Raw genomic sequence first — 25,133 nt, 5'->3', positions numbered from 1 at the left:
GCCTGGAGCCTGCTTCAGATTCTGTCTCTCTCTCTCTCTCTCTCTCTGCCCCTCCCCAGCTCTTTCTCTCTCTCTCTCTCTCTCTCTGTGTGTGTGTGTGTGTGTGTGTGTGTGTGTGTGTGTGTGTCTGTCTGTCTCAAAAATAAAAAAAATTTTTTTTAATTTAAAAAAAAAAGAAAAAAGAATGGGCTCTCACATTCTCCAGAGCCTGCACCATTTCTTTGCAGTCTGTAAAGAGAGAAAAGTCAGGGTAAATACACTGCAGTCCATTAGTTCCATTTGAAGTCATGATGGTTGGAGAAATGTGTTCTTGCTGACCCTTTTAAGTGTGTACAACCAACCTTTTCTTAGGCTTGGTAGGAAACAAGAGGGTCCAAGTTGAGAGAAAGACACCCTAAAGCTGGTAAGATTGTAGGACACTGGGAAGAGAAACCATCAGTCCCAGTGATAGTTCTGAGCATGGAAATATAATCCCAATCCCAGTCCACACTAGGAATTGGAAGGCAATGGGAGCAGGGCTCTGGAAGGCAAGGTGGGAGTGATTCCAGGGGTTCCATATGAATAGGGTAGGAGGCGGCAGTAGGGCCCAGCCCTCTAGAGAAAGGCAAAGAAGGAAAAGAGCTCCTTAGTAGTTATGTGCCCAAGAAATGGATTTGAAAGCCAGGGTGGAAGGAAGGAGAAGGCATTGTCCATGGTCACTGTCGTGAAGGTGGTGGTCTTGAAATTTGAATCTAGATCTATCTGAGCCCAGAGGCGACTGACTCTCTAGGACAGCATGCTGTCAGGATTGCAGTGGCGGGTAGGGGTGAGTAATGGGTGGAGGAAAAATCAGGTTTCCGTCAGCTAGGTGAGACAGTGGTTGCTAGCATCCCGGGAGGGGACAGAAAATTCCTCTTCATCTCCTTGTAGCAAGACCCCTCTTTTTGTCTCCTAGTTTTCCAGAATTAATGCTGGATGTGCAGTCAGGGGGTTAAAGCTTAGAGTGACAAATGGCTGACTGACTAATTGGGACCACAGTAATAGTGAGTGTGCTCTTTTCCCCCAGGATGCCTTGCAGCAGAGGCTGACTCAGCAGGACACATCTGTTCTTCAGCTCAAACAGGAACTGCTGAGGGCAAATATGGACAAAGACGAGCTACACAACCAGAATGTAAATTAAATGAATGAACTCTGACCTCACTGAGCCCCAGTAGCAAAATCGGATACTGCATGAAGTCTTATTACATCTGCCATCCTAATTAATCTCTCTTATCTTATTTCTGGGATGCCTGCCCTCAGTGTCTGCAATTATTTTTATTTCCTGTCAGACTCATCTCTGTTCCTGGCTGAAAGCCCATACTACATTGGTCTTGAGCCTTTCAACTTTGAGGACACTGAGAGGCTAAATTGTGGTTTGAGAGTTTGATTATCTCACTCAAGACACGGAGAGCAGCTGTGTGTTTTTACCATAACCTTGCCCTCTCTGTGCTGTATACTCTAATTGCCAACATCCACTCTGGTTACTAAGTAGCTGGTTTCCTACTGGGGTTGGTAGACAATATCTCTGTGCCAGTTAATTCTTTTCCTTCTTGCAGGTGGATCTGCAGAGGAAGCTGGATGAGAGGAACCGGCTCTTGGGAGACTATAAAGTAAGAATGTTTATGAGTTTGGAAATGATTTCCATTAGACCTTTTATGAACAGCCTACTGTTGCTGTTGTTCAAAGAGTTCTTAAGTACTGTGTTCTCATTGTTGCTTTTTCGCAAGGAAATCTTCCGTGTTCCTTTGATTCAGTCACCCTGAAGAGTAGATAGCAAGGAAATTTTCTTCTGTGTTCCTTTGATTCAGTCACCCTGAAGAATAGATAGCATGTCTAAGAAGAGTCCAGAGCTAGTTGTCTGCAAACTTCAGTCTTCACCTTTATGCCTAACTAGCACGGATGGCACGTAGTGGTCCTCCTACAGATGGTAGTTCCCTCCCTCCTTACTTTTCCAAGAAGCCTTTGCACTGGGTAAGATTACTACGGTGTGCGATGTCTTCTGTGTAGCTTGGGGGGAAAGACTCCTCCCCCTGCGGCTCGACTTTGCTCAAGTGAACTTGCGTGGCCAACAGTGAACTGTTGGGCATCCTTGGCTTTGCCACACATCTGCAAGCTCTGTCTCTATTGCAGAAAGAGCTGGGGCAGAAGGAGCGCCTCCTTCAGCAGCACCAGGCTAAGTTGGAAGACGCACTCCGGAAACTCTCTGAGGCCAGTTACCAGCAGGTGGGGACACAGTCAGCCACTGGCTTCCTTCCCCTTCTGCCTGAGAAAATCCTTTTCTGATTTAGTTTCTGATTTGCAGGTGGATCTAGAGCGGGAGCTAGAACACAAAGACGTCCTTTTGGCTCACTGTATGAAAAGAGAGGCAGACGAGGTAACCCCCGGCTCAGGGTCCCCCCTCCTGCATCTGCAAGGGCAAAGAGGGAGATACTCTTTCTGACTCAGGGCTGAAACCAAGGCTGCAGGTTGGTTTGTTAGGAGGCTGTTTGTCTGGTGAGAGGGTTAAGAGTGGCAGGTTCCAGAGGCGCCTGGCTGGCTCAGTCGGAAGGGTATGCGACTCTTGATCTCGGGGTCGAGAGTTCGGGCCCCATGTTGGATGTACAGTTTACTTAAATAAACAAAACTTAAAACAAATAAAAAGAGTGCTGGTTTCAGACTAAGAAAATCTGGTTTCAAATTCCAGCTTTATACTCTTTTTACCGTTGTGTGACCTTGCTTTGCTTAGCTTCTGAGCCTTAGGAATAAGATTCATCTGGAAAAAGGATAGTCCTGATAGATCCACCTGGCACAAAGTCAGGCTCAAAAAATATTAGTCACTGTTCTTCTTTTTTTTAATCACTAAAGTGAAGTCTGGAGGTGCTGGAGCCCCATTCTCAGGCCTTCCGGTGGCCAGGCTGAGGCTAGCTTGGGGCCCTCCGGGATGAGGTTACCATTTTGCTCATTGTTCATTCAGCACTGCCTACGAAGTGTCAAGTACTGGGGTTACAGCAGTGAACAAAAGGGGGAAAACGTCTTTGCGCCCATCCCAGGTTTACATTCGGAGAGAGACATGAACAAATATACCACGATACACTGTCAGGAAGTGATCACTGTAAATCAGTATAAGACAGGGCATCCTGGTTTGCAGTGTCCCTTATAGAAGCATCGTGTCTTCTTGCTGCTATAGGTGACCAGCTACAACAGACACAACTCTCAAAGCAATGGTTTTTTCCTTCCAGCGGCAGGAAAAGGAGCTGCTTCCGTCACTCACAAAGGGGTAGGTTCTTAGGATTTGAGTGCAGACCTCCACTTCCAGCTAAAACCACAAGAGTAGCCTGGCCATTGCCAGCGCACTAGGCCTTTGGTACCCCAGTTCCCTAAGTCTTGCATCTGTTGGGTGTGTGAAGGTGTGAAGCCCTAATTAAGAATTAGTGGGCAAACTTCTGTGGAGGAACATTTCTTAAATTCACACCTCCTCCCTCGAAAATAAAAGATCTATCCTGGAAGCCTCTCTCCTCTACCGTCCTAAGCCCGGCGGCTGGGACACGGTTAAGAATACGGCACTGCACCACGTCAGTGTGACCTCCTTTCTGCCCACAGACCAGCGATCTGCAGCTGGTTCGAGATGCCCTCCGAAGCCTGCGCAATAGCTTCAGTGGCCACGATCCTCAGCACCATACCATTGACAGCTTGGAACAGGGCATCTCCAGCCTTATGGAGCGCCTGCATGCCATGGAGAGCCAGAAGAAACAAGACAGAAGGGTAATCCTCTTTCTGTGGTGTTTCTCTTAGGCAGGCTCCCACGGAACTCAGTTTCATCAGGTTTAATTGAGATAAAGGCAGGGCTGAAGACGCTGATCCTGTCAGAGTTTGTGGCTGCTTTTCTCTTTGGTTTTCCTGTCGGTGGAGTGGACTCTTCGTCATGGTGTGACTCTCCAGGAAGGGAGTTCATGATTACTCTTGCTCCTAGAAATTGCCTGTCTAAGGAATGGTGGTTCTTGACCCCACAGGGTCTCTCTTTACTGCTTATTCACCTTCCCCTTTTCCCCTGAATGCGCTCAGCACTGGATGTGGAAATATGTGGGAAAATGCACTGGAAACTAGAAAGCCTGTTACAAATGTACATCATTAATATTAGGCTAAATGTGTCTAATTTGGTATACTGTGGAAGATGTGGTAGGAAAGTATATATTTTAGATGTACTTTTATGATTTAAATTTCTTGGATAAATTCTCCTGCTGATCATTTTAGGATTTTTGTGTGGCTCCTCAGGTTCGGGGCAAGTTACCAAGAACTCAAGCAGGTAGTGAATACCGGGAATCCTGGCCCCCTAATTCAAGTAAGTACACCTTATTGTTCAGTAAGGACTCATAGCATATTAGATCAGAAATTTAGTATTTTTCTTGCTACTAACATGTTGAAAACAGAATTTTTCTTGTAGTACTTCACTCTTATGTTGTTGCTATAGCAATACAGTTGAATCGAGTTACTTCTAGAACTCTGGAGACACATACCGTCATCATCACTACCATCACCCCAAGTACCATTTAGCCACGTGCAAGATGCTAACCGTGCAAGAGGCTAAAATCTCTTTGGAAAATATACATGATCAAAACATTTACATTGAACAAAGAAAAACGTAAAACAACAAAAACACACAGTCTCAAATAGCATAGGAAACTTCCAGTTCTTCCTGGAGGCAAGATGTTTAATTTCTTTGGAGATTTTCCTTAACACTAGGTCCTCTGGTCTTTCAGTTTAAGTCCCACAAAGGATTTGCGCCATCTAGTGGCCCTGCCTAAGAAGTAATTTAACCTGCTCTAAGCCCTGTCGTTAACATTTCTTTCCCCGTTCATTCAATCATGTTGGTAATCAAACCTGCCTGGTAATTTCTCTTTTATCGGGTATCTTACCTTTTGGTTTAATAAAGCTCACCTTTTATTATCTTTTATAGTGTATTCAGGCCAAATATAAAGGTAAATAATAATCTATAAAAACCAAATAGTGAGGGGCGCCTGGGTGGCGCAGTCGGTTAAGCGTCCGACTTCAGCCAGGTCACGATCTCGCGGTCCGTGAGTTCGAGCCCCGCGTCGGGCTCTGGGCTGATGGCTCAGAGCCTGGAGCCTGTTTCCGATTCTGTGTCTCCCTCTCTCTCTGCCCCTCCCCCGTTCATGCTCTGTCTCTGTCCCAATAATAAATAAAACGTTGAAAAAAAAAAAACCAAATAGTGAAAAGCTGACCATAACCAGTTTTGTATATTACACACACACACACACACACACTCACATATATATGTATATGTTTTGAAAACCAGATGAATAAACAACACCTAAAGTAAAACACTTAAAGATATTTGCAAAAATATGAAAGGTAAAAATATTTTTTGTAGAGTAAATAAAATAACATCTAAGCCTCCAGATATCTAATTATATTAGTACCAAGATTACTTGGTACTAACTTCTTTTCTCTTCAGTTTCTGTTTCAATTTCTTTTTCTAGCATTGTTTTGAAACAGTCATTTCTGTTTTCTTGAGAGACTTTTTATTTTATTGTTATCCTCTTCAGTACTTTCTTTAGGCTAATATAAACTCCCAATGTAGACAAGTCTAAATATTTGAAAAAATTTTTTTAAGTCTAAAAAATTCCTCCCTTCCTGGAAAAACCCTTTTGTGTATATGCAGTACTTATCCCCTGCAAATAAATCCCCGGCTGCTCGTAAACCAGGGCGTTAATCTAATTTCTGTATTCACAAATAAGCTAAATAGTCTCTTCTCGGAAAATACAGTGAGTGTATAACTCACTAGCCCTCTAGCTACTGACATTCTTCTTTTATTCCCCTACATCAAACCTTGAAAGAACAGTCTACACTTGTTCTTTTTCCATCCTTTCTTCCTATTCACTCTCAAGCCATCAGCTGGACTTTTACTCACTTAATCCACTTAATGTTCTTTTTATTGACTCACTGTTGACTTTCTTGTTGCCTCATCAAAGTGGTTACTTTTCAAACCTTATCTTCCATTGACTGCTCAAAAGCATTTGCTATTCTTGAATAGTCTCCTTCTGTAAACATTCCTCCTCTTTAACTTCAGTGCCAACCAATTATGCATTCAACAAATATTTATCGAGCATCCATTGTGTAGCGCCATGTTAGACGCTGGAGGTACAGGAAGAAACAAGATAGACTTGGTACTTGCCCTTTTGGCGTGTGCTGTCTAGTGAACTAGATACGATCTCCTTCTCTTCTCTTCTCTGTCGAACTGTTGAATGTTGGTGTGCCCTGGGATCCATAGGAGGTCTAGACCTCGGCTTTTTCATATTTTCTTTGGTGATCCCTTCCACTACCATGGCTTACATACTCTTATGTGCTGATTATTTTTAAACTTTAATCTCTAACTCCAGCCCTTTTCTGAACTTCAGAGCTATATTTTTGAATGACAACTAGGTATCTCCCTGTAGGTAGAAGGGCACTTAAAACTCATGTCCAAAACTGGATACAAAACTATAGAGTGGGAAAAATATGGCATATGAAGTCCAACAGATCTGGGGTGCGGTTTTGGCTCTCAGCAGGGTATGTGACCACAGGCAAGGGTGTTAAATTAACATGACTGCATTTTAGTTTCCTTGTTCATGAATTGGAGAAAATCTTTAAGGATTATGCACATTAAATGAAATATTGTATGCAAATAATCTGGTGTAGTGTGTGGCATGTGAGAGGTGCAAGGCAAATGTTAATTGTCTCAAAATACCTTCTAGGTATTCCCCTCTGGCTATACCCTGTCTTTCTCCTTTTTTATCACAGCCAAATCTCCTGAAACAATAATCCTCTCTCTGAATTTACTTCTTTTCTGAACTTTCACTCTTAAGGGAAAACAATAATAATTATTTCAAATGTAAAGAGTGATACAATAGACTAGTGGAATAGAATTGAGAATTCACATAAAATCTTTAAGTCTGTGGTCATTTGACCAGCGAAGAGTCTCTTCAACAAATGGCGCTAGGACAACTGGGTATCCACATGCAAAAGAACAGAGATGGACCCCTACCTCACACCATGTACATAAAGTACATGTACAAAAAGTAACTACAAATGGATCATTGATACAAATATAAGAGCTAAAGCTATAAAACTCTTAGAAGAAAACATACGGAAAATATTCATGAGCTTGGGTTCTCAGATACCAAAAGCATGAGCAACAAAAGGAAATATAGGGAAATTAGACTTCATCAAAATTAAAGACTTTTTTGCATCAAAGGACACTATCAAGAAAGTGAAAAGGCAAAGAGAATAGGAGAAAATATTTGAAAATCATGTCTAGGATACAAAATATATAAAAAATTCTTGGGGCGCCTGGGTGGCGCAGTCGGTTAAGCGTCCGACTTCAGCCAGGTCACGATCTCGCGGTCCGGGAGTTCGAGCCCCGCGTCAGGCTCTGGGCTGATGGCTCAGAGCCTGGAGCCTGTTTCCGATTCTGTGTCTCCCTCTCTCTCTGCCCCTCCCCCATTCATGCTCTGTCTCTCTCTGTCCCAAAATTAAATAAACGTTGAAAAAAAAAATTTTTTTTAAATAAAAAAAAAAAATTCTTACAACTTAACAACAAAAGACAAATTCAGTAACAAATAAGCAAAGGACTTGAATAGTCACTTCTCTAAAGTCATTTCTCCAAAGCATCCAAAGATGCTTAAAAGGATTAGTCACTGGAGGTGTGTGTGTGGGGGGGGGGGGGGGCGGGGTGCCTGGGTGGCTCAGTCGGTTAAGCTTGATTTCAGCTCAGGTCATGATCTCCCGGTTCATGAGTTTGAACCTTACATCCAGCTCTGTGTTGGGGTGTGGAACCTGCTTGGGATTCTCTCTCTCCCTCTAACTCTGCCCCTATCTGGCTCGGCTGGCGGGTGCGCTCTCTTGCTCTCTCTCCCTCTCTCTCTCAAAATAAATAAATAAAAACTGAAAGAAAAACAAAACAAAACCAAAAACATTAGTCATTAGGGAATGCACATCAAAACTACAGTGAGATACCACTTCATGCTCACTAGGTGGTTCTAAAGAAATGGAAAATAAGTATTGAGGATGTTGAGAAATTGGAATGCTCATGCATTGCTGGTGGGGATATAAAATGATACAGCTGCTGTGGAAAAGTTTGGTGGTTCCTCAAAAACCTAAATATAGAATTACTGTATGAGCCAGCAATTCCATTCCTAGGTGTCAATACTCAAAAGAATTAAAGGCAAGAATTCAAAAAAAAAAAAAAAACAAACACAAAAACTTGTACATAGCATTATTCACAATAGCTAAAAGGTAGAAACAACCCAAATGTTCATTACTCAAAGAATGGATCAACAAAGTCTGGCACGTGCAGACAATGGAATATTATCCGTCCACAGAAAGGGAATGAAGCACTGATAACATGTTGTAACATGGATAAACCTTGAAAACGTTCTGTTAAGTGAATGATGTCAGACACAAAAGGATAGAAGTTGGGTGAATCCTTTTATTTTTATTTATTTTTTAAATCTGTTTTTAAATAAACATAACTCTAGAGGAATTTAAAGATGGTGGTACACCAAAAGTAACCTTAACAAAAATCCCAATCCCAGCTCAATTCCTGTCTAGATTAACAATCCCTACTAATGGCTGGGGAACAAGCAGTGTGCGCATTTCTAAACATAAACATTTTGTAAGTCACTCTCTACTGTCTTACATATGATGTCTGACATTCAGTAGTAAATTAGGAGACATCCACAAAAGCAAGAAAGCTGCAAGCCACTGTTAAGAGTCCATCAGTGTCTAGGTGAGAGTAGACTCAGATATGACAAGGATGTTGAAATGCCTAGAATAGGTTAAGAAAATATGTGTAAGTGGAATTGCAGGAGAGATTTTAGTATTATAACAATTACATTAAGTAGATTATAAGATACAACAATAATTGTTGTTTGTTCTTATGATAAAAGTTTCTAATTAGTCTTTTCTCCTATTAAAGTCATAATCATAGGTACTTATTAATTAAAAATTTTCCTTAAGTACCTATACAAAGGGTAGAGATAAGATGTGGACCAAGGAATTTGAGTTAAAAACCATGGGACCCACACATATAGATCCTGTGTAGCCAAGAGATAAGGTAGGTCTTGTACCTTTATTTTTATTTTTTTAAGTTTATTTATTTATTTTGAGAGAGAGAGAGCATGCTAGCAGGGGAAGGACAGAGAAAGAGAGGGAGAGAGAGACTCCCACGCAGGCTCTGTGCTGTCAGCACAGGTGGTCACTTAACCAGCTGAGCCACCCAGGCACCCTGGTCTCGTACCTTTGGTACAGGAAGCATAAGGCCCCTTGGAATCTCAGTTTCTAACGTTACTGTGCTCCTGTGATTCTCGTCCCTGCTCATTTCTCTGTCCGTGGATTGCATGAGCATTTTCTCCAGCTGTCTGAATGTTGGCTGTGTCTGTAGCTCCTGCTATTGCGTCCATTCTTCCTTTGCTGAAATCTTGCCTGGCTTCTTTGACCTCTTTTGACTCTGAGCAACAATGCCTGTCAGGAAAGTTCCTGTTCCCTGTTAGAAATAACCTGGAATGGGTGAGAAATGGCTTCATGATAGTGTCCATGTCCGAAGCACCTCCTGGCTTTGTGGCCTCAGTGGTGACTTCCTGTGGCTCACGCCCTATGGACGTGGTGTTTTGCAAGGGTGTGAAAGCTGTGCTGTGACCTCAGGCAGCTTCCTTCTCCTGGGACACTCTGAATAACTGGAAATGTGGGATGGTTGGGAGCACATTCGGTTCTGACCATAGAGTCTTTCTCTGATTGCAGAGTTGCCTCACTCACAGAGCTCTCCGGCTGTCAGCAGCACCTGCACTAAAGTGCTCTATTTCACTGACCGGTCACTTACACCCTTCATGGTCAATATACCAAAGAGGTGAGATTCTGGGATCGTTATTCCTCTTAAAAAGGACAGGAGGCAGAATCAGTAGTTACTGCCCATGCAACCATCTGAGCAGTGTTTGAGAATCGGTAGAGTGCAGTAAGAATACAGGATCAGGATTCTAGTCTCATTGTTACCACTAACCAGTGGCACTACAAGGGACATGTCTTGATCTGCTTCTGGGTACAGACACCGTAATAGCGCTTCCAGTCCTGATACAGATATGTTCCAAGTTAGGAAAAATAATTTTTTTAAGGGCTCATGAAATAGCTCCGCTGATAGCCATAGATCACACACTAGCCCTCCAGGCTGTTCCTCACTGATCTTGGTACTGTCTGATGACTGCATCTGAGCAGTTGAGAATTCACGTTAACAGCCTTCAAACATTGATTTATGCTCCCTTGTAAGGCAAATGGCTTTGAAAGAAAGATTTTTTTTTTTTTTTTTTTTTAACTCTGGAAACAACTACTGAGAGAAGGAGTAGGCTGCCCCTTTCCTAGAGAGTTTGCTTACTTGTTGTGGGCTAGAGGGGAGCTTTCTGAAGCTGGAAGGATGAAGATGGTGAAATGGAACATCGTTGCAGAGAAGGAAATCAAGAGAACTTAGACATATTGATGGCTCAGCAAATTAGATCTCCGAGACCGTATGTCTTATTTCCAGAGTAAAACAGGGAAAAGTGATTTGGCTGCTGCTGAAACAATACATCTCTTTTAAATTCCCAGATCACCCCAGATGGAATGCCATTCTCATTCCCTCATGGTGACTGGCTCCCTCAGCTCTGCTCTTGTAGAATTGTCTGGGTTATCAGGGGCAGGGACCTAACAAGGCCATGCTGTTTTTTCCTGGAGAGTCTTTGGCAGGGGCCTGGGTTTAAAGCTAACGTCTCATCTTTCCAGCCTATTGATGAACAGTCTGTTTTAGCGCTCTTGCCTTTTGTTGCAGGTTGGGGGAGGTGACACTAAAGGATTTTAAAGCAGCCATTGACCGGGAGGGGAATCACCGGTATCATTTTAAAGCGCTGGATCCTGAGTTTGGCACTGTCAAAGAGGAGGTACAGAATCCAAGGGGAGTCTGGGTGGTGTGCTGCTGATTCCCAGAGCCACCTCCTCAGGGACTGATACCCAGCAGTACCCGAGTTCCCTAACCAGGTCAGCGGAATTTCCCAGAGCCTCAGACCACAGTCTGATTACCCTAGACCCAGATGGTCAGGGAATTGCACAAGGAGTTGACAGCTTCTTCGGTTCAAGGACTTAACCACTTTGACCAGACTTGGATACAGTTACTGATTTTAAAAAGGAAAGGACCTAAGCTTGAACAAACGCCCGGTTCAGGGGTCCCTTTTCTATGTGCAGTCAAATCTGAGAAACCTTTCTGCTTCCTACATAGAGTAAAATAGGTATGAATATATGGAACTGTACATTGTGATGGTAGTTTCTCAGATAATGAAAATGAGGAACTTCTAGAAAATCACCTATGCTTATTCTCAACTCCTTGACTATATTCTTAGCCTACGCCTCTCTTTATAATCCATCTGCCATATACAGGGAAGACAATTCTGGGTTCTGACATATTACAAGTGGTTGCATTGTGATTAAAGCTGATGTTTTATTTCATAAATATTTCCTCAACATGCTTTAATAGCCCTGTTGTATTGGTGGCTTACGAAATGAAGTGAATGAATGAATAGAAAGAACTGCATGTTCTTTTGGTCTTCTTTCTAACCCTTTCTTTATAATACTTGGGACCGAAATTTTCCCCTTTCTCACTTGTGTAATGCTTATGCTACTGCTTTCTCCCAAGGAGCCCAAAGTGCTTCATGGTTAGTAATATATTAAATCTTCTTGATCTCAAGGAGCCCAAAGTGCTTCATGGTTAGTAATATATTAAATCTTCTTGATCTCCATGAGCAAAGCAGAGTTAGGGATGCTTTTACCATTTCATAGATGTAGAACTAAGAATATATAGTACATAATAACATATAATAATGTATTGCATGCATTAAAAATATTAAATACATAAATATGTAGTTACAACTTTAGGGACAGAACCAAAGGGACATAGCCTCTAGCTTCAAGCTTTTCTCTATATTTTCTTATCCTTTATGTTTGAGATCTTACTTTTAGCAGCAGCAGTTGTCTAGTGAGAGTCACTGTCTTATCCTGTTGTTTTTTCACTGTGGCTTCTTTTTCTTCCTCTAGGTTTTCCACGATGACGATGCCATCCCTGGTTGGGAAGGGAAAATTGTAGCCTGGGTGGAAGAAGACCATGGAGAGAATTAATGCTGAGTATTAGACTGGGGGCTTGTGGAACTTGGCGCCCCCTGGCTGTTTCACTCAGGAAAGAGGACTAAAATACACTAAGAAGTTTCTAGTTCGTGCTACCAAAACAGAAGCTTCTCCAAGTGTAACAGCCCCAGGCCAGTGCTGTTTCTGTGCCTGGTATATGTAGTACATTTTTTAAAACCCCTGTCAACTGTAGACCATGGGTCCATCTGGAGTTCCTTGTCCGTGGGAACACAGTGTTTTATTCTACTCTGAGGACAACAAACCAAAGGCCTTAACCAATGGGAATGGATGATCCCGCTCCTGTAGGGGCATGGCTGCTATTATCTGGAACCTGGGAATTGGATGCATCACTCCTGTGTGTTACAGTTTTATTTTAATTGGCCTCAATGGTTGCAGCAATCAGAGTCCCAGCATTTGTACTCACAGACAAGGCAAAGGTACCAGCTTTTTTGCTTCTTTGCAGCTATTGCAAACCAAGAATAACTCATGAGGCGGTACCAAAGATGAAAACCCACTCTTCAGGAATTTTTTGGACCGGACATGGATGGTGCTGAACTGTTGACTGGATGGAAAAAGCCCATATCGTGCTATACTTGCTAAAACCACGATTGAGGAAGACCTTTGGCTGCCTCTTGTGTCTTAACTGGTTCTGCAACTTGTCCTTTAGCCCATGGAGGGCATGTTTCATGTTCTGCCAGTTTTCTCTAGGGACTCTGTCACCGTAGAGCCATGTTTCCCCCTTCCAACTGATGAACTTTGTGTTTGAAAGGAAAAAGGAGTTTAAAGTCTCCTTAAAAATCCAGGCGGGTATGGAAAGGTGCTGCTACCCATATTTTCTTGACTTTCTTTCTCTCATGACTTCCTGTAGCTCGTGGCATCTCCTCTGCAGTCAAAAGGAGACAGACCATTAATTTTGGTATTTGTGATTTATGAGTACTGAGCATGAGTCACTGGTCTGCCCCTCCTCATTTCAAGGCCAGAGTTATTTTCTATTATATATTTAGTCTAGGATGATCCTTTAGGGCACAATAGGAACCATGGGGCATGGAGCATGAGTTGTGAATGGCAGGGTTGATTCTGGGTAAAAAACCTAGAATCCTTTCTCATGTGCAACACTGTCCAGTGTAGAAGCTAAAAGAGTTAAACTTTCAGAGATTACTGAATAACTAGGGTTTTCTCCGTCACTTACCAAACACCATCAACTAATCAGCCATATGTATATATATGTATGTACACACACACACACACACACACATTCATTCCCCAAAGCAGTCAGCCTGTGACCACTGCCAACCAGAAGAGTCAGACATGTCAGTTCTGGGTTCTTGATCTGTCTGTCTCTATTTCATCTCCCTTTTCCAACTGTTTTAACAAACTACTCACTGGAGCTCTGAAATGACATTTTGTTGTTTTATATAGATGTGTCTTTTAAAAATAGTTCATGTTTGGAGAATTCTTTTGTACTCATTTGCCTTTTGTCTGAGAACCATGTCTATTTTTGTAACTTGAGTGTGAGTTCTGTATCTTCTCACATTCTGTATACTGTATCCATTTCTAGAGAACCCAGTAGCTTTTATACAGGCTCTTCTCTTAGCCCTTGTGGTTTCAGAACAAGCTTTATTTTGTTACAAGTATGCTGATGACAACTAACTCCTGGTTCTAATTCTACCTGCCATTTTCCTTGTGGAGGTAGTTTTATCTTGTGGAGGTAGTTTTACATAATCTATTTGATTGCTCCTCTAGCAGATGGAAGGAGCTCATAAGATACCTGATATCTTTCAGTAAGTTCACTTGATCTTCTCCTTTTGAAGAATTTCTCATCAAAAATGACTGGGAAAGTTTGGGACAGTCAGTCAAAAGCAAGAATAATACATTATGAAGCAAACAGAAGAAAACAGTATATTCTGAGTGTTTTTTCCCCCCAGGAAGTCTGGAGTAAAAGTCCTCATGTCACCAATTTCTCTGTTGCATGAATTTTAGTGTTTTACTATAAGACAGCATGAGAGTTGTCAGGCCAAAATCCGTTACTGTATTTCCAGTACAATTGATCTTGAATGTCTGTTTCTTTAGTTTTTGCTTGTCAGTTTTCTTTGAGCAAACGTCCTTACCGTTATGGAGAATTTAACTTTTCAGAGAAAATTGAGTGGAAGAAAAATGCCAAAGTCCTTCACCTTATTTGGCTTTTATAGCTCTGTCCTTTGGAAGAGGAGATGCATGGCCTTAGTGCCTCTATAGAAATCCCCTTTAGCTCATGAATCTCCTATGCCACAGGTAATAACGAAACACCCGGATGACAGGATATCACTCCAGTAATTCCTGTGTACAGTGTATTGGCAATCCTCATTCCAGTTTCTGAAGACCAGAACCTTGTGAGGAAGTGTTGTGCTTTGGTTCCTTCTGGTTTGAATTGATTGCTGTTTGTTACTCTGGCTGCACTAGAAGCCTCTTGATTTATTCAGAGAACTGTCCCCAAGTGACATTTTTGAGGGGTAGTCCATCCTGACACTGCTGAAATTCTCTTTGAAAAAACCAAGGGACTAGAATGTCTTGAGCTCACATAACCTCTAAATCCTGTTAGATTAAAAAAAAACGATCCTCTCACAAAAACTAGTTTAGAAGAAAGCTCAGTTCCTCAAAAGTCATCATTTAAAAATTGACAACTATTCTCAGTTCCCTAAATTAGCTGGAATTGGAACACTATATAATTTGTACCTAAAGAATTTGAGTTAAACTCTCCTTATTGGCATTCCTACTTACTACCATTTCAGCTCCTTTTGACCAGGATAGTTGAAAATTAGGGAAAACATATCAAATCCAAGAGGACTCTAATAATTACTGAAAAGCATTTATGGCATAATTATAATTTTCATTTTTTCCATAAAATAAGCATTATGATTGCACACTCCTATTGTCTGAATTTATGTAAGAGGTATAGCTTGCTGAAAATATATATGTAAAATTATATTTTTCTTAGAAACATGGATGTTTGCAAGCATTGCTTTCAAAGAGATTACCACCATGCATTCTCCCTATGTTTTCATGAAGACTGTGTTATACCAGAGGCTTCTGATTATCAAAGTGATAACCAGTTTTTTAACTGCCTGTATGTACCAGATTTGTGAACTAATTTTTAAAAAAGCAGAAAAAACCATGAATAAAATGGAGTTTGCAAACTAAATACCATTCATCATTTTCACTTGTGTTTATTGACCGAAATTAATCAGTAAAGCCATTTACATTTAGTGAAAGTCCATTCCCTCAAGTGATCTCCCTGGTAGCATGTTTACTTATTACTTGGGGAGTGGAGATAAGGATTATTCATTGCTATAGATATTTTACCGTTGTTATTTCAAATGTAAGCACGAAACATTATTATTGTCAAAGAAAATTCATTGACTTAGCACTTCTTTTGAAATTATATGTAAATGTGCAAACAAATAAGAACCTGAGCATCAACTATATAACAAAAGTCTTTTTTTTTTAAATGTTTATTTTTGAAGGAGAGACAGGGTGTGAGCAGGAAAGGGGCAGAGAGAGAGGGAGACACAGAATCCGAAGCAGGCTCCAGGCTCTGAGCTGTCAGCACAGAGCCCGACGCGGGGCTCAAACCCATGAGCCATGACATTATGACCAGAGCTGAAGTTGGACACCCAACCGACTGACTGAGCCACCCAGGAGCCCCTGTATGACAAAAGTCTTTAATGCAAAAGAGACATTAGAGACTTTCAAAAATGTGTATTTAAAACAACCAGGGGCACCTGGGTGGCTCAGTTGGTTAAGCGTCCAACTTCAGCTCAGGTCTTAATCTTGCAGTTTGGTTCATGGAGTTCAAGCCCCGCGAATGGCTCTGTGCTGACAGCTTAGAGCCTGGAGTCTGCTTCGGATTCTGTGTCTCCCTCTCTCTCTCAAAAATAAATAAACATTAAAAAAATAATAAAATAACAAAAGAAAACCAAACTTCATTAAAAAAAAAAAAAACTATTCAGTCCACTCAACAACTGCATCTCTTTCTCTGCCATCTCATTTTTTACTTTTTACAGTTTCCTACTTGAGTATGAAATAGTACTGTCTTTAATTTTCCAAATGTTTAATTACTAGCAAAGGTTGACATATTTTCAAATGTTGGTTTTTTCCTTTTTTTCTTGTTCTTGGTGTTCTATGACCATCTGTACACTGGGGACTTAGAGATCTGAGTACAGCTCAGAAATGAGGTTGTTTTTTTTTTTTTTTTTTTAATTACAGGATGATAATCCTACAGACGCGTACCTAACAAATGTTGTAGGTAACTTCATTTATTAATTCAAACCACACGAACTCAACCTCCACTACTTACCAGATACTATACTAAACTCCGGGGATACATCAAAGAACAATATAGACATGCTCCCCGCTCTCACGGGGTTATAGTTTAGTTTCGGTATGAAATACTTCAAGCATAACAGGGGCACCTGGGGGGCTCAGTCGTTATCTCACAGAGCGCCTGAGCCCTATAGCTCGGAGCCTAGAGCCTGCTTCAGATTGTCTCTGTCTCTCTCTGCCCCTCCCCGTCACGCTCTGGCTCCCAAAATATGAATGAGCATTTTAAAAATTAAAAAAAAAAAAAAAAAGAAAGAAATATGTCAAGCATAACGAAGTTTCTTGCAATCTAAAGGGATTCTATAGATTAGAAACGCAAATCTGTTTTGTAACCTTGTATCTTCCTACGCTTAGTCCCGTTACAGCACAGCTGAATGGGGAAACTAACGTTCCGTTTGGCTGCCCTTCATTTGGCTGGAAAACCTGTTCACTGGGATTGCCGGTTATGCTACAAACGCGAAACTAAAGCTTTGTAACCTCCCGCAGACTGCACCGAGTGAGGCCCACACCTGAGCACGGAAGGGTCGGGAAGGGCGGGAGCGGGGGTGGGGGAGGTTACACCACAGAAACGAGCTGACCCGCTCCGCTCTCCAAACCTTCCTCAGCGCTCCAAGACCGCGCCCTTGGCCTCGGGCTCTCAGCACCAGGCGCGTCCTCCCGCTCACTACTCCGCTTTTCTCAAAACTTGGCCACTCCCCTCAGCCCACCTCTCAGACCATTCTGCCTTTAGTAGCCGGCTCTTGCCGCCTTTTTAGACCCCTCCCTGGCGGCTCCGTCTTACCCTGAGATGCCTTAGGACCCTTCCACCTTCCTACTCCTCCCTGCGTCTCATTTCTCCCAAACTTGCCCCTACGTTGCCTCCGCTGGAACACCCCTGCCCCCGTGGCTCCAAAGTAGTCGCCCCTACCCGCTGTGGGCCACCCGTTACCCCACTACCGGGAGAACAGCGGACGTTCCACCCATTTCTGGTCTGGGGAGGGGTGCCGCCAACCTTTTGGAGCTCATTTTACGACAATGTGCGGCTGCGCGGTGTGGCTGACGGCAACGCCGCACTGCTCTTGGAGAGGTCACTCCGGAGACGGCTTTGGTTTTGGGTTGTGGGGGTCGCTGGCAGTATGTGGCGAGTCTGTGCTCGACGGGCACGGAATGTGGCCCCAAGGGCAGGATTCGGGGCTCGGTGGACCGCCTTGCGGGAGGACCCGGGAGCTCCGTGCGTGACCCCGCGGGCTGGCGCGGCTCCGGCTCGTTGCAGCAGCGGGACCGCGGGGTATGGCAGGGTCCGCGCCCTCTGCGGGTGGAGCCCCAGCTCGTGGGCCACACCGAGGAATCGCTTCACGCTGCAGCTTTTGGGATCGCCTAGCCGCCGCTGTTACAGCCTGCCCCCGCATCAGAAGGTGAGCCCCAGACCTGCCCTTCACGGGAGCCAGTTTGTCCTTCAGGGCAGACTTCTTGGCGTTGGAATCTTCTCTCTATGAGTCCTCAGTGATCCTCCACCCCGTTCCTAGTATGTATCATTTGTCCGTTCTCCAATACCCAGCTTTGCTCTGGCTGTTGAGCTTATCTTTCTGATCTGTTTATTCTATTGAAGGGAAAGAATTCCAGGCTTCCCTCTCCTGATCTAGTCCATTGAAAGAAGGGTTCCAAACCTGAATCTATTTGTGCAGTGTCTGCTGAATTAGGTGCTCTGTCAGTCCCACAGGATTGTGGAGCAGGAACCCTGTCACTGGAGAACTGGTGGCAGGAACTCCCTTTCTGTCCCCAGTGCCCGGCATGAGATGAGACTCAGTACACTCTTCGCATTAAGTAAAATTGAATGAAATATTAAACCAGACTGAGAGATAACATTTTTAAAATTTATTGTTTCTCCTTTTTTCCTCCAGGTTCCATTGCCCTCTCTTTCCCCCACAATGCAGGCAGGCACCATAGCCCGTTGGGAAAAAAAGGAAGGGGAAAAAATCAATGAGGGTGAACTAATTGCAGAGGTAAGTTGTTTAAAATATGGAAATGAGTCAGAAGGAACTGGCTTAGCTGCGCTGAGTGTTCGCTTTCCGGATAGGTACTTACTCTTTTTGCTTAAGAAACTTAGATGGTTTTTACAACCTGATATTAGAGAAGGTTGATTAGAGATGCTGTCAGCAACTAGCCAGACTGATTTTTAGCTAAGGTTTTTTTTTTTTTTTTAAATAATTCCTTTCAGATCTATAATAGAGGCTTTATCTTCACATCTTCACCAGACTGTTGAACTGTGTGATTCTAGGCACAATCTAATAAATTTCATACTGGTAGCACGAGCTTAAGCTCCTGCTTTGTGTTAAAAGGTCGAAACTGATAAGGCCACTGTTGGATTTGAGAGCCTGGAGGAGTGTTACATGGCAAAGATACTTGTGGCTGAAGGTACCAGAGATGTTCCAGTTGGAGCAATCATCTGCATCACAGTTGAGAAGTGAGTAGTACTTTGGTAATTTGTGGAACTTACATGCTTGGTGGAGTATTTTAACCCAGAATTGAGAGGATAGGAGTTAAAGGTTCCTAAGTCTACTTTTCTAGGAGCTAAACTTGCCTTACAACTCCCTGTATTTACCCATTCCTTCTCTTCCTTAGGCCTGAGGATATTGAGGCCTTTAAAAATTACACACTGGATTCCGCAGCAGCACCTACCCCGCAAGCAGCCGCAGCACCAACCCCCGCTGCCCCTGCTTCACCACCCACACCTTCTGCTCAGGCTCCTGGTAGCTCCTATCCCACTCACATGCAGGTGAGCCTCAGCCTCTGGGTGTTTGCTCTAGAAAGTTTATCGTTCATTATTTTTCATCGATGGCTATCCCATCCTGGACACTGGTGTTAAATATGGCTAGCTCTTGTCATTTGAAAGTAAGTTGAGATTGAAACATTAAAATTGAGTTTTACTCCTAGCTGTTATTTCCAGGTATGTGAACTAGGACAATTCCTTTAACCTTTCCCAACCTCCACGTGGTAGACAAGATAGTTCTTGGCAGTGTTCATTCAAGAACATTATAGAGTGTTTAGTAGGCCTCACACGTTATCTATTGAATAAAAGTCATCAGTTGATGTTTTTCTTTGACATGTGGTGTTTTTTTCTAAGAGTGGGTGAAGTAGTCCAGTAATATTAATAAATGAGGAAACTGACAATAAAGAGTCAGTGTAAAATAAACATATATAATAGCATTGCAAAAGAGCTGAAGGGAATAAATAGTAATCACTGTTGGTTCTGTTAAATCTGTTTCTAAGAGACTAAAGCAGTTTATTAGATACTAGGGTTATCCCATGTATATTTGTGTTTTGAATATTGGAAATGGGTAAAAAAGCAGCTGGCCTTTTTCTGAAGGTTTAAAACTAAAACTTTTCTTTCACCTAGTGTATTTGTAGAAATTTCTGTATAGGAATCATTTTCTTTTTTGGGCATGATGTTCTTCTCCGTGGTCTGTTGTTAATAGACGTTTTGTGTGGTGACGTTTTGTGCGATGTTCAGTTCACACATTTATTTCATCCTGTTTAGCAAACTGTCTCTCACTACATAAGACTCACTCATTTTTCTCCATTTTCTGTGTGTAGCTTTGTGTGCAAAGTGTTACAGTTGTGTCTTAATTATCCTTTAAGATACTGTGTAGAGATTATTGGCCTCACTAGTTTTTAAGAAGTAGGTGGAGATGACAACGTCTGAACAGAAAAAAAACATTTAAAAAAGTTTGTAATTAGCATTCTAAGTTTGTGTTTCTTCTTTTTCGTGCCTCCCTGAGGCTTTATTTGAAATGATTTTTCTCTCAGCATAATCCTGGTGTTGAGAGGAAGCAAACAAAACCCATAATAACGGAGTAAAGCGTCCAAATTCAGTGGACACACAAGCCATACGAATGTCAAAGCACTTTTTCATTTAGGTCAGCCAATCTGATGTTTAGATTTTATTGGGGCGGAAGTCACTGTTGTAAGAACAGTTCTTTTATTTATTTTTCCTGCAGAGTGAAAGTTTTAGTTCTTCCTTACCAATTTGGATGCCTTTTGTTTGTTTTTCTTGTTTGATTGCTTGTGGCTAGGACTTCCAGTATTATGTTGAATAAAAGTGAGAGTAGACATCCTTGTCTTCTTCTTGATCTTAGAAGGAAAGCTTTCAGTTTTCATTGAAGGTGATATTAGCTGTAGGTTTGTCATATATGGCCTTTACTATGTTGAGGTATGTTCCCTCTAAACCTACTTTGCTGAAGCTTTTATCATGAATGGGTATTGTACTTTGTCATGTGCTTTTTCTGCATCTGTCAAAATGATCATATGGTTTTTATCCTTTTTGTTATTAATGTGATCTGTCACATTGATTTGTAAATATTGAATCATTCTTGCATCCCTGGAATAAATCTCTTTGATCGTGGTGAATGAATTTTTTTTTAATGTATTGTTGGATTCAGTTTGCTAATATTTTGTTAAGGAGTTTTGCATCTATGTTTATCAGATATTGGCTGTAGTTTTTTTGTTTTGTTTTTTTTTTGTTTGTTTTTTTGGTGGTTTAGGTGTCAGGGTAGCGCTGGCCTTGTAGAATGAGTTTGGAAGTTTTTCTTCCTCTTTTATTTTTTGGAATAGTTGAGCAGACTAGGTATTAACTCCTCTTCATTTTTTTCAAGTTTACTAATTTTGAGAATGAGATCATGTGTGTGCACAAGCAGGCAAGGGGCAAGAGGGAGGGAGGGAGAGACAGAGAGGGAGAGAGAATCCCAAGCAGGGTCCACACTGTCAGTGCAGAGCCCAAAATTGGGCTCGATCCCACGAACTGTGAGATCATGACCTGAGCTAAAATCAGGAGTCAGATGCTTAACCAACTAAGCCACCCTGGTGTCCTGGTATTAACTCTTTAAATGTTTGGTAGAATTCATCTGTGAAGCCATCTGTGGACTTTTGTTTGTTGGGAGTTTTGGGTTCAGTTTCAGTGCTAGTGATTGGTCTGTTCAAGTTTTCAGTTTCTTCCCAGTTCAGTTTTGGAAAGTTATATGTTTCTAGTAATTTATCCATTTCTTCTCAGTTGTTCAATTTTTTGGTATATAATTTTTCATAATATTCTTTTTTTTATCTTGGTAAGGTATCCGGAAGTTTGGGAGAATGAAGTTTCCTCTGAGTAAAAGGATATATGCTCATACAGAGCACAGCAAAATTTTGATGAAATACTCTAGACCAAAGTCATTCTGTGGAAATGAAAAATTCTAGCTTAACCTATGTAATAAAAAAGAAGAAAAGATATTTTGTGTTTAGAGATGTAATTGAATTAATTTTGACTATATAGGAAGAAATCTTTCATGTATACCCATTGCTTTTAACTTTGGAGGGGGAGGAATCAAAGTATGAGTGATAATGTAAAGCTTGAGATTTGAAGGATGATTTAACTGGTGGGACATTGAGGCATTGAACTTTTACTTTAGGAAGGCATTAGACAGATGGGAATTTGGATCATCAGAGTCACTATCATTCCATAAAGCTATTGAAGCTTGTTTGAGTGCCATTGTTTCCAAGTCTTCCTCGTATTAAGCAGTAATGTGTGTTTATTTCTGCAGGTGGTTCTTCCTGCCCTCTCTCCCACCATGACCATGGGCACAGTTCAGAGATGGGAAAAAAAAGTGGGTGAGAAGCTAAGTGAAGGAGATTTATTGGCAGAGATAGAGACTGACAAGGCCACTATAGGTGAGATTTCTTCAGCTCTTAATGGTTGAGGCACTGAGTTTTCCAATGAGGGAAGAGGATTGCCGTCCTATCCTATAATGAGTGAGTGATAACATGAAAAATTTTAATTTTGGGGATTCATTTCCTGGAACAGAATATGTCATAACAGAAGTGTATGTAGTGGGATTTGTCAGTTCCACACCACACTCTAAATGAATCAAGGATATGTCAACTTAGAGATTATTTTTAGGTTAGAGTTTGCTTCTTAACATTCTTATGTTGCTAAGAAGCTACATCAGAACCGCCATTCTCTAAACTGGGCAAGGGAAAAAAGAAGAAACATGAGAAAAGTACTTCTAAGGCAGGAAAATACCAAAGAATTTAAGATGTCTGTGAGGAAAAACTAAAACCAGGGTTTGGATTGGTTTCATAGTTTGAGAACGACTGATAAGAGTGTTTATATACCTGTTCGGGTATCATGTCACATTTCCATGTATTCTCTTTCTGATTCATTGTTATGCTCAGAACAAAACCCACCTAGACAACTGCATATTTGTGATGATATTTACAGATAATTAGTAGATGAATCTATTTCCTGTCCAGTCCTCAAGGATGCAGTGGGAGATTCTGGGCATCCTCTGCAATGGTGGTTTTTAGATTGTGTTCTTCCAACCCCCTGAGTCCTTGATGGTACCTTGGGGTAAGGAGACTTCATGACAGGACTTTGTTGTGCCCTGCCCCTTTTCCCAACTTCCACCAGGGCAACCACTTTTTTATCCTTTTGTATATTGTATTCCTCCCAGAAGATTTTATTAGAAGAAAGGATTCTGTTTGTGAAAAAGAAATAAACAAACATCTTGGTAACAATAGATGAGCTTTGCATTTTAACTTGAATACCAGTATAGCTATGGAGATAGTATTCTAGAGACTCTAGGCACTGGAGAAGTATTACCTTGGTCCAACTCCATTGTGGCCCTGAAGTCTTTTTTTTTTTTTTTTAAATCTCTTATTGGATATTAATGCTTAACTGGAGAAGGGAAAGATTCGTCAAAGATGTGTTCATCAGGGAGAGGCACAACACAACAGAAAGCCCAGATCTGCAAGGCAAAAATTGTTCTCTGCGATGGCTTCTTTTAGTTTTACTTTTGAAACACTTCACATTGGAGTTTTTTCCAAGAGCAGTAGCTGAATAAAATGTTAAGTTGTAAATTCCTTAGAAACCCTAGTAGTACCATATTCTTTACATTGGAATAGTTGAATACCCAATATAACCTCTTTGAAAAACTCCAAAGGTGCTTTTACGGGCATAATTTATCCCACATCACTGTCAAACCTAGTAGTTTCCTTAATTTAACATCCATGTGGTTCTTATTTTTAGCAGTACAGCTGATGTCATACTGGTACAGTTGATGCCAGCTTGGGGTCTTATGGGTCTGTGTAGGGGCTTCTCTTAGAGATGTTTTAGGAAAATATTCAGAATTAACTACTGTCTGTAATCTCTCATAGTGTTATTTAACAGCTATTTATTTAGTATTTACTTTGTACCAGGTACTGTTTCTAGGTTCTTGGAAAATATTAATTCTTATAACGTCCCTGTGAGGTAGGTATTATTGTTACCCCATTTTGTAGTTGAAGGAGCTGTGACATAGAGAGGTAGAGTAGCTCACCAAAGGTTGGGTAGCTTGCTTGAAGGAGAAGAGCTTTTTACTTAAAACTGCTTTGAGTTTGGTGAGATAGTGGAGTCCCTTAAGTTCCATAATGGTTTTTCTTTCTATTCAAGGTTTTGAAGTACAGGAAGAGGGTTACCTGGCAAAAATCCTGATCCCTGAAGGCACAAGAGATGTCCCTCTAGGAACCCCACTCTGTATCATTGTAGAAAAAGAGGAAGATATACCAGCATTTGCTGACTATAGGCCAACTGAAGTAACTGATTTAAAACCACAAGCACCACCATCTCCTCCACCCCCGGTATGTATGCTTCTAGAATCGAGGAAACATTACCTTGTTCATCTCTAAATTAAGGGATTAGACTGGATAATATCCTAGGTTCCTTCCCGCCCTAAGACTCTACGAATAAAGAAGGAGATAGTTAGGGGCACCTGGCTGGCTCAGTTGGAGGAGCGCGTGACTTGATCTTGGGGTTGTGAATCCAAGCCCCATGTTGGGTGTAGAGATTACTTAAAAAAAAAAAAAATCTGAAAAAGAAAAACAAAAGATGGACATAGTGAGCATTTGTGGAGATCTACAGGTATGTGGCACGGCACTGCCCACCTAATAGTTGTTTGACCTGTGTCTGTTTCTTTTTTCCTACTGTCATGAGGTCTGCTGAGAACAAAGCTGAGATGACATGTTCTTTTTATGCTTTAGGTGTAGATATGTATATGGAAGTTAATACTTCATTCCCCAGTTTCTGTAGAATTTATTATATATTGTTGTCTCATGAACAACACAGGGACTGGGGCACTAACTGCGCCCTTGCAAATCCGTGTATAACTTTGGATTCCCCCCAAATTTAACTGCTAAGCCTGCTATTGACCAGAAGCCTTAACCAACAACGTAGACAGTCCATTAACATATATTTAGTATATTATATAGATTGTATGCTGTATTCTTAAAGCACACTAGAGAAAGAAGATGTTATTAAAATCATAAAGGAGAGAAAACACATTTACAGTCCCATACCATAAAAATCCGTGTGTAAGTGCGCCTGTGTAGTTCAGACTCCTGTCGTTGGAGGGTCAACTAACCTTTGTTACTGTCAGTACTCTTGGTATTTGCTTATGATAGTGGGTCAGGTTTCTGTTTATAATACATTAGAACCTTGATGTAACATGGCTTGTTTTGCTTAGAATTTAGTCTTGTTGCTATATGCTCTACATTATATACTATATATCTATTATGTACTTGTGTGAAGTCCAGGCATAGATAAC

At 41.5% G+C, this 25,133-nt stretch overlaps 2 protein-coding genes and 1 long non-coding RNA gene across 18 annotated transcripts in view; 2 read left to right on the top strand and 1 right to left on the bottom strand.

Annotated features, from left to right (window-relative positions):
• The window catches only part of DIXDC1 (DIX domain containing 1), a 73,635-nt gene extending 58,268 nt beyond the window's left edge, over nucleotides 1–15,367 (top strand). For 5 of the 15 annotated variants that reach the window (XM_086679119.1, XM_086679115.1, XM_086679116.1 and 2 more), the window contains 10 exons: nucleotides 1,046–1,150; nucleotides 1,575–1,628; nucleotides 2,149–2,241; nucleotides 2,321–2,392; nucleotides 3,185–3,274; nucleotides 3,598–3,759; nucleotides 4,249–4,336; nucleotides 9,793–9,898; nucleotides 10,847–10,955; nucleotides 12,103–15,367. In XM_086679119.1, coding sequence (XP_086535245.1) covers nucleotides 1,046–1,150; nucleotides 1,575–1,628; nucleotides 2,149–2,241; nucleotides 2,321–2,392; nucleotides 3,185–3,274; nucleotides 3,598–3,759; nucleotides 4,249–4,336; nucleotides 9,793–9,898; nucleotides 10,847–10,955; nucleotides 12,103–12,183 — 960 coding nt within the window. In that variant the 3' untranslated portion in view covers nucleotides 12,184–15,367. The remainder of the gene's footprint in view (nucleotides 1–1,045; nucleotides 1,151–1,574; nucleotides 1,629–2,148; nucleotides 2,242–2,320; nucleotides 2,393–3,184; nucleotides 3,275–3,597; nucleotides 3,760–4,248; nucleotides 4,337–9,792; nucleotides 9,899–10,846; nucleotides 10,956–12,102) is intronic. The other 10 variants (XM_086679126.1, XM_086679117.1, XM_086679125.1 and 7 more) reach the window with 8 other exon arrangements.
• LOC147576973 (uncharacterized) lies at nucleotides 8,469–17,320 on the bottom strand. Of its 2 annotated transcripts, XR_015241358.1 has the most exons (4): nucleotides 16,934–17,320; nucleotides 12,022–12,152; nucleotides 9,293–9,552; nucleotides 8,469–8,821 (listed from the first exon to the last, which is right to left on the bottom strand). It is a non-coding gene; the product is annotated as an uncharacterized LOC147576973 (long non-coding RNA). The 2 variants fall into 2 exon arrangements; XR_015241357.1 differs by having other exon boundaries at nucleotides 8,469–9,552.
• The window catches only part of DLAT (dihydrolipoamide S-acetyltransferase), a 29,786-nt gene continuing 21,960 nt past the window's right edge, over nucleotides 17,308–25,133 (top strand). Inside the window, exons 1-6 of the mRNA XM_025928640.2 lie at nucleotides 17,308–17,939; nucleotides 18,426–18,527; nucleotides 18,864–18,988; nucleotides 19,147–19,300; nucleotides 22,098–22,224; nucleotides 23,984–24,171. Coding sequence (XP_025784425.2) covers nucleotides 17,661–17,939; nucleotides 18,426–18,527; nucleotides 18,864–18,988; nucleotides 19,147–19,300; nucleotides 22,098–22,224; nucleotides 23,984–24,171 — 975 coding nt within the window. The 5' untranslated portion in view covers nucleotides 17,308–17,660. The remainder of the gene's footprint in view (nucleotides 17,940–18,425; nucleotides 18,528–18,863; nucleotides 18,989–19,146; nucleotides 19,301–22,097; nucleotides 22,225–23,983; nucleotides 24,172–25,133) is intronic.

The sequence above is a fragment of the Puma concolor genome, chromosome D1 (assembly GCF_028749965.1).
Source record: "Puma concolor isolate L17-30 chromosome D1, mPumCon1.1.hap2, whole genome shotgun sequence".
NCBI classification, from domain to species: domain Eukaryota; kingdom Metazoa; phylum Chordata; class Mammalia; order Carnivora; family Felidae; genus Puma; species Puma concolor.
The sequence above is the reverse complement of the archived record's forward strand: the minus strand, read 5'-3'. Positions and strand labels throughout refer to the sequence as shown.